At 31.3% G+C, this 9,399-nt stretch overlaps 1 protein-coding gene across 1 annotated transcript; it reads left to right on the top strand.

Moving 5' to 3' along the window:
• The first annotated feature begins 2,468 nt into the window (after positions 1–2,468).
• LOC134689892 (perlucin-like protein) lies at positions 2,469–6,286 on the top strand. Its single transcript, XM_063549860.1, has 4 exons — positions 2,469–2,582; positions 3,344–3,434; positions 4,524–4,734; positions 6,262–6,286. The coding sequence occupies exons 1-4, from the start codon at positions 2,469–2,471 to the stop codon at positions 6,284–6,286; spliced, it is 441 nt and encodes a 146-aa protein (XP_063405930.1).
• The last annotated feature ends 3,113 nt before the right edge of the window (positions 6,287–9,399 follow it).

The following is a 9,399-nucleotide window of genomic DNA, read 5'->3' as shown; positions in this document are numbered from 1 at the left end:
ATTATGGGTAAAATGTCGCACAGTGCGTAAATTTTAATCGGATAAGCAGAACATGACATGAGGTTAATAGCCTTGATACACAATTTTTTTTTCCGGAATTATGTGATAAACAGGGTTAGTGCAAGAGTAACCCAGTAATATCATTAATAAACAGTATGTTAGGATATAGTTAATTGTAATGTTTCCACGTTTTTCAATCCAGCAATTTTTAAAGAAAATCAAAACAGATGAATTATAACACTTCTAGCCGGTCAATCGGCCTTGGTTTCTATGGTAATCTATAACAATTACACCATTCTATGCAATTGTTTTCAACATAATTAAGACGCATGTACTTAAATTCAGTCACGGTATAACTATTATATCTCACCAAAAGGACCGTTTTGAGAATGGTTTTAATTCATTTTTAGATTAAATCGAATAATTAAAAAAAAATATGGATTTAAGAAAGGATATATGACGGATAACTTCATAATGACAACTTTGTGTATGTATGTCAAACATAAACTAATGAAACAAACAAAATCCTTTTGTTTCAAGGGTTGTGAACTAGCAAAACATTGCCACATATTTATGTCTCTTCGAAGAAAGGCAAACACATTATTCTTTTCTGTCGTTCGTTACCAATACTAAGACTGAAAACAATATTTCAAAATATGGTTGTATTTTAACTTCAGATGCTTTATATCCATCGATCACTAACTGACGATTAAAATTTAAAAATTTGAAAGTTATATCAATTCAATTTTACCAACATAATCTCTTGTCCTATCAAAGATTTACATGAACGTGCCAACTATATAATCACGATAAGAACTATTAAATGTCAAGAAGCACGCATAAGGATCATATATACACGAATCTAAGGCATTGTATAAAGACATGTTTTATTACGTTTTGATTTGTTTATTTGGTATGTAACACTTATTTCTTTTACTTAGCATACTTAGTAAAATTATTCTTAAATTATGTATAATTTAACATTAATTATTGATTTTTTTAGATATTTGCATCATGTTACCATGGTTACTGAATGCCATATGATAATTTAAATAATATGTTTGCTAGTGATTGATATACTGATCATCAAACGAAATCATTAAATAGTCGATTAATTTCAGAAAGAACATTGCGACAGAGGAGAATTTGACACAGATTTACAATATGCAAAGAACAATTAGAGAACGCTATAACACCAATTTAAGATGATAAACAACGTCAATACCTATAATATTTACCTCATGGTCATCATTTAATATTTGTGAAGTTGATACGAAATATTTATCAACAAAGTCTATGTATCTTCAAATGAACTTCTTTTGAACAAAGGACGTTTGATATAAATGAGGTTAATCAACCTTTTGACCAGACCATTGGTGTCGTATATTTTTTTTTAAATATTTTTTTATGAATATGGTATACTGCAACTAAAGTGGGGTTAAATTGAAATTTTCAACAACAAAAATTGTCATAGATTCTGGTACTGAGATGGCCGCTTATGTCAAATTCATTTAAGTCAAAAGACGGAGTGAAAATAGACGTGTCTGTTGTTTCTTTAATTTCAAGTAATAGTAGATAGTTAACGAGTATATTTATGGAACCCGGGCTAATCAAAAAGAAAAATCAGAAAAGATTAGATTACAGAGGCCATCATAAATATATCTGAATGTGCAATTATTAAAGACAATATGATCTAACCACCTTGGTCTTTGTGTTTTTTATATGTGACAAAGGAAACTCTGACTCAGTTAGTGGGGAGATGCACACGGTTCGTTCCCATACATGTAGGAATGCAAACAATTTGTTGAAAAGTTTACTTAAAATTTCAACTTCGTACTTTTTTTGGCCCTTTCACCATTTTTAGATTCGAGCGTCACTGATGAGTTTTTTGTAGACGAAACGCGCGTCTGTCGTATATACAAAATTTAGTCCTGGTATCTATTATGAGTTTATTTTTCACATATGTTGTCGATAAAAAATCTTATCTTTTTTATTATTATTAACAAAATATGCTGTATGGTATCCCACAGTAATAATGAGTAGCTTCACCATGAATCTGAAGACCGTCTTGGTTGCTAAAATGTTAATTTTGGTAATTTAAAAAGAGGTTTCGTGCAACACTTCGAAGCCCCTCCTACAAAACTTGTGTGTAAGGACACTACTGAATTTCAGATATCAAATACGGCGATATACGTCCACTCCTTCATTATTGATTGAAATTCCAAAAGAAAATAGAACACACATATTTCCCCCATCGTAAGTGTTATGGGGTGTAAATACTCACATGAGAATAAATTACACAGATATTAATCATTTCAAGCACCGTACGACAACAATAAGCAAAGTAAGCCATAAAAGGCCCAGAGATGACAAATGTAAATAAATTCAAAAGAAAAACTAACGGCATAAATTATGTACAAAATTTATATATCAAGCAGTGTACGTAGATTTGACCTAGAATATTCATTATGTTTGCAGCTTTTTTCCAGATTATTGTTTGTCAGTGTCAAAACGGTTGGATTCATAATTCTACATCATGTTATTACTTCAGCGATAATACGAAGACTTGGGATACTTCTGCCGTAGGTTAATTGTTTGTTACACCTACACACTTTTAAATGGAGATACTACATGAAGAGGTAGTTGTTTTATTGTACAAAAGGACATTTGACCAACGAGTTGGTCTCTTCAGTGTTGGAGGCTGGAAGTGTTTAAGCATAACAAATTGTGTACAAACTGTGAAAAGCTTTTACAAAAGTTTTGTTGAGTTGTACGTTTACAAACAGAAATCAGATTGTCCTAACACTTGTATATGGTTATCGAAGTTTCAGTAAACAACAAAACCATTCAATAGTTATTTCTGAATTTAATAAACATTTCAATTTTACAGATCACAATTGATCACAATTGAAACCAAAATCAAAGTCTACAAAAAGAAAAGCGTACCTTCCATTTACTATGATTGAAGATGACCAAAAACAATACATTTTATCTTTGCTCCAACATTATAAACCTTTCATTCTTCTAAAGTAGCAGGGCTATATACTATTGTTATATTTTTGTACATGTTGTATTTGTTCAAACGAGCCTCACGGAGGAGTCTTTAGTAGATGAAACGCGTGTTTGGTGTACACAATTTTCATACTGGTTGGTTGAATTTATTTTGATTTGTTGCTTGTGTCCCATTTCTTACACACATATATGGTATCGATTATATGATAATGTTCAATTGTAAGAGTAACTAAAGTGAGTATATTTGTCCGTAAAAGTTGTATTACTCCTCAGTATACATTAAATATAATAATAACTGTTATCGTTGTTAGTATTTTCGTATATTTTACAGGCTTCTTGCCAGGCACATAACGCAGAACTTGCTGTCATAGAGACAGATGAAGAGAATACATTCATATCGTCTGAAATGGCCAACCTTGGAGGTAAACAGCTTCATACTGTACATAAAACTTACAATCAATTTATTAATCAAATAAAAATTTCGTCCCCATGGACAACTTATAGTTCAATTTGAACTATGTTTGTCAAACAGGTTGCCTGTTGAGATAAACCAGACTTTTGTTTTATATTTTTAAAACCAATTGTTTGTCATAGAGATAAAACGGATATAATGATTGTATTTCAATCGAACTTTCCATAACTTAGTGCTTCTTTATTGTCATATTTTCTGGTTGTTTCAATTTATTTTTGTAAATACAGGAACATTGCAATGCAGTATATTAAAATTGTATAACAAACAGATATTGCTAAATACATTTTATCTGGTAAAGTTTGTACACTAAATGAAAGACGATATACAGCCATGGTTTCATAGAACTTGTGGAAAAGGGAGTTTGAAATATATTAAAATTGTGAATTTATTTTTTGGAGTTTTATTATTACCTGTCGCATAGACTTGCGTCAAAGAAGGGTTCCTGTTGTGCAGTTATTATTTTCCATGAACTTTATTTCAAATTAAATATCTTTCAAATAGACAATTGAAATTATAACATTATGTTAGGGTGATGATTAAAATGTAAAGTCATAAAAATACTGAATTCCGAGGAAAATCAAAACTTCAAAATTAAAATATTCAGTTTGAAAAAAAATATCAAGAACGTTTGTGTTTCCCTCAACCCGACCCTTTATTATGCTTCAACTGTTCATTGATAGCGGACAATCAATCTTCATTAATAATGTTTGTGAATCAAATACTTTTCATGTTGCGTTTGTTACTGATTTAATGTGACACTAAACAAGACTAAAGAAGGTGAATAATATACATATAACCGATTCAATATTGTGAGATATAGCAATGCGCATCAATACAACATTATTACATAGAAGAAACCAAATCTTCCTGATAAAAGGTATTTTAGGTGTTTGATACTGCATTGATCAAGCATTCAAAACCGGGTTAGTTTGATGGATCATTTGAAGGCATGAATCTTCAAACAGCATCAATAATTCGACTGTAAAAACATTAATCTGAAATAATTTTTGAATTTTTTTCATCATTCACCTCTGTACAGGATTTTTCTGGTTGGATGGAACAGATGAATTTTCTGAAGGACAATGGGAATGGGCATCAACTGGCGAAGCATTTGATTATTCAAATTGGTTTCCAGGAGAACCAAATAATAGTAATGGTCAGGAAGACTGTCTGCTGACAGGTGGAGTCTACAAAACATTCTGGAATGATTCCCCTTGCTCGAACCAGATCAAATATATTTGTGAGAAAAAGTAAGACTTTGTAACTTTGATTTTAACATAAACAAGTTACTCAAGTTGCTACATTCCAAATTACTGCATTAGAAAAATACTAAATTGCATTTGGTTATATCACATATTTATTATCATTTAAGACATAACAAGGTGAAATATAGTTTCATACAAGAACCATATGTTCCTCCATTTTGTCTATGTGTTGTTCTTCTTAATAATTTTACGAGCCTTTTTCAACTGTTTTTCGAATTTGGTTTTTATTGATTTATGCTCTAACAACTTCCGAAATTAAACAGAAGAAATAAGAGCTCGAAACATGTTGAACAATGTCAGTGGCCTGTAGTTTAGGTAAAGGTGAATTTGCGCCTGTAAAACATTTAAATTCGCTTAATTTGTTGACACCTTTTTTAAGGGAGCCTGTCAGTGGTTATCGATTGCTGGTGTGTGTGTGGTTCATAGATGTTTGTACCTATCCATTTTTTATAACGATTAGACTGTTAGATTACATGTTTGCATTTTTTTACGCTAGTCATTTTTGGGTCCTTAGTAACTTGCTGTTCTGTGTAAGCCAATACCCCGTGTTGCAGGCCGTACTTTTACCAATGTGTATTTGTTAACTTTCAATAGATACAAGGAGAGTTATCTCATTGTCAATCATACCACATCTCTTTATCAGTTGTTGATGTTTTTATGTACTCAGGTCAGTATAGTTTGTTTGTCTTCCCATTTGAAAAAAATCACATTTGTTTTGCCGGTATATCTTAATCTAAAAGACGATTAAAATGCCTGTACCAAGTCAGGAATATGACAGTTCTTGTCTATTCGTTTTTGATGCGTTTTGTTATTTGATTTTGCCATGTGATTATGGACTTTCCGTATTGATTTTCCTCTTGAGTTCAGTATTTTTGTGATTTTACTTTTTATTGTTCACACCATAACGCTTTTGTGTCTGCGGCGATTTAGTTGTCTGATCGGAAATCGTACATTTCCGTATTCTTATGTTTCATTCAGATATTCAACTTAACTTAATGGCTTAAACCAAATGGTGAAGACAACGTTTTTCATAATGTATACATCTTTAATAGACTAATCAGGAAAACATATATTGACGTAATAGATACCTGTAGACAATTGAAAATATTCAGTCGATTTTGTCTCGATTCCATCAATATTGTCGACATCGACATCTTTGATAAACATATTTGTCTATTTCTATGCTATCAATAACGTTTATGTCGACGTCTTGATAACCATTATTGGCTATTCAGATCAAAACATTTTGGTCAAGAGCTGTCGATATCAAAACTTAAATCATTTAAACAGAAGAAACGAGGTCAGGTATACAATTTGATTGAAAACATGGCATCGATATCGGCGATTGATGGTGTGTTTACTGTGACACATATAGTAAATGTACTCATCAAAATCGATACGATGTCGTCGATATCTCATATTTTGAACATAACATATACATTATAATGTTATTTGCGGTATTTAATTTTTTTATTTGTTTTACAAATCATATTTTCTTTATGTATGTTGCAGGTTGGAGAATCCAGTTGTTGGATAAAAAGGATAACATCAATGTTTATGAATATATCAGAGATATATATATCTAGAATTAAAATAAATGATAGATTTTATCGTGTAAATAGTTAATATTGTCAATCTTTTAACATATATAGAATTGAGAATTTAAATTTGAAAAAAATCAACGCAGCGAAAAGTCCCTTACCCGCTCCCTTTACAAAATTTCAATCGTCACTGAACCCCCCACTTTTTCTTTAAACGTCCTGTATCAAGTTATAGGAAAATTAACATTGTTATATTATAGTTCGTTTCTGTGTGTGTTACATTTAAGTTATGTGTGTCTGTTGTGTCGTAGTTCTCCGCTTATATGTAATGGGTTTACCTCAGTTTTACTTTGTAACCGGGATTTGTTTGTTCTCAATCGATTAATAAATTTTGAACAGCGGTATACTGCTGTTGCTTAGTAGTGTAGACGAAACGGGTGTCTGGTACAAATACAAAATTTCAATTCTCGTATCTTTGATGACTTTATTTACCATAAAATGAAGAAAAAGGTTAAACTTCAGTAGGATAATGAAGACACTATATAGAAATTCATCAATGGGATGCTGAAATACACTGAAACATATATAACTCACACATTAAGAATTCATTGCTTACCACTTACATAATTAACCAGCATTTAGTCTAGATAATTCAGTTATATCATTGCTTAATCTGCTGTTCTCTTTTTTCTTTATATCGTAACCACATTTCAAACTCTCATAAGACTAGAACATCAAACAAGTAAATTTTCAAAAACAGGAGCAAACAATCATCGATCCTTTCAACGGTGTAAAATTTGACGTATTTTGGTATAAGCATACAAAAGGAAGTGTAAGAAATAAAAAAATAAATCATAAAGGCTTAAAATTGAAGCCAATACTCCTGGACTATATCATTATATATGACTACTGTTGAGTTTGGTGTGAGGGCATGCTGGATTGGTGTAAAGTAAGAACCATATCAAGAATGAGAAAGTAAATAAAAAAAAATGGGAAACCCGCCAAGATCCCAGCCTACATCGACACTGGCCGCAATGCATACTCAATGGTTTGAAATTCCGATTTAGATTTCAAAGTGAGATAATCTACCGATCAATATGTCTAGCATAGGCAATCCTTTCAGGAAACGGTTTCGTTGGTGACTTACAATATTTAAGAATTACTGCAAATATCTCATATTTACTCATCATGATTTATTCACAGTAAGTTAACATGTACCTAAATATCTAATTTCACTGCATGATGCTTTTGAAAGCGAAATCAAAATATGGTTGAATTAAACTATCCCACGTGACGTCGAATCATTTTCATATTTCTTTCTAAGTATCATGTTCCCCTCTGAAAGTTGGGATTGCCTGGTGCAACGTTTCCTGCTGTAAGTGTTTTATAACGTTTTTATCTTGAATTTTAGATAGTTTAGTCATTTCGTTTTAAAAAAAAATATACTTTTTTTAACAGTCAACTTTTCCATTCCTGTGTAGCAAAGTTGCAGTGGCTCAAGCATATAGAGTATATGTATATCAATTGTTACGTTACTCTAGAGCTTGCTCAAATAATTATCAAAGGTAACAGGATTATAATTTAGTACGCCAGACGCGCGTTTCGTCTACATAAGACTCATCAGTGACGCTCATATCAAAATATTTATAAAGCCAAACTAGTACAAAGTTGAAGAGCATTGAGGATCCAAAATTCCCAAAAGTTGTGCCAAATACGGCTAATGTAATCTATGCCTGGGATAAGAAAACCCTTAGTTTTTTGAAAAATTCAAAGTTTTGTAAACAAGAAATTTATTAAAATGACCACATTATTGATATTCATGTCAACAACGAAGTGTTGACTATTGGGCTGATGATACCCTCGGGGACGAAACGTCCACCAGTAGTGGCATCAAAGTACGTTAATTTTTTTGAACGAGAGATACTGCTTTCACAAATGACAGGGCTATGCATCAATCAAATTAAGGTCATCACTCAAGATATTTTACGGTCGCCATCATGAACTGATTAATTATTTGTAACTGTTGATGTGAATGTCTTATGATTTTATAAGTCATTGTTTACTCCTTGGTTATGATTGTTATTGTCTTAACTATTGTATTATTTTTTAATCGATATTGATTGTCATTATTATGTATTTTGGTTTTAGTTATACAAAACGTAGAAAACAATTATGGAATTAATATTTTATGTTCAGAAGTTAAAAACTACAGGTATTGGAATAAAGCATTGGATTACCTTGGGGTTACCTTGGGGTTTTTACCCTCGAAGTCATATTTCCCTTGGGCGATATCCTCGGGAAATATGACTTTTCTATTGTGAACAAATCTTCATTCCTCCCTCAGACACGGAAAATAAAAGAACTTTATCCTTTTCCCATAATCACTTGCTAATAAGTATTATGCTGTGCTACTGAATTCTTTTTTGAATTATCAATACGCGAAATGAATAATAAAAATGGATGTTTTGTAAAAGTTTCTAACCCGGGCGCGTTTTACTGAAAGAACCAGGAACATGATGTTAATAATAAAGCCAAGACCTTTCATTTGCTACTTTTAAATTAAAAAAAGTTTCTAGCTCGTTTACATGTGAATATATTCACAGAAAAGTCTTCCGTGTAGCTTTTCTCAATTACTTTCAGTTCAGGGCAGTGTTTCCTAAAATTTCTGAAAACAATCGATAAGTATTCAATTTTATTCAATCTTTGATGTTGGAAAATTGAAAAGCTATGTAATATAAATAACAAGTTTCAAAAGAATAGAAGTAGACCACGGAACATATATGCATATATAACAAATGACGACGCGCTTCACGATTAACATTTATAAAAAAGATCGAATGTAAAAGCATAAAAATGTTTTATCCTAGTAAAAGCATAAAGATGCGTTTAGCCTTTCTTTAACAAACATTAAAATTTTATAAAAAAAAAAAATTCAGGGTAAAATACTGTTTGTAGAATCACCGTGAAGTCATTAAGTGGTCAGGTCTTTGATATATATATATATATATATATATATATATATATATATATGTACCAAAACCTTTCTTCAATTGTCCTCTAACAAATTTATAAAATACAAGAAAAGTTGACCTCCCAAAGGCAAAGTTGA

This window comes from Mytilus trossulus, chromosome 11, assembly GCF_036588685.1.
Source record: "Mytilus trossulus isolate FHL-02 chromosome 11, PNRI_Mtr1.1.1.hap1, whole genome shotgun sequence".
Taxonomy (NCBI): Eukaryota; Metazoa; Mollusca; class Bivalvia; order Mytilida; family Mytilidae; genus Mytilus; species Mytilus trossulus.
This window is presented reverse-complemented; position numbering and strand designations above follow the sequence as displayed.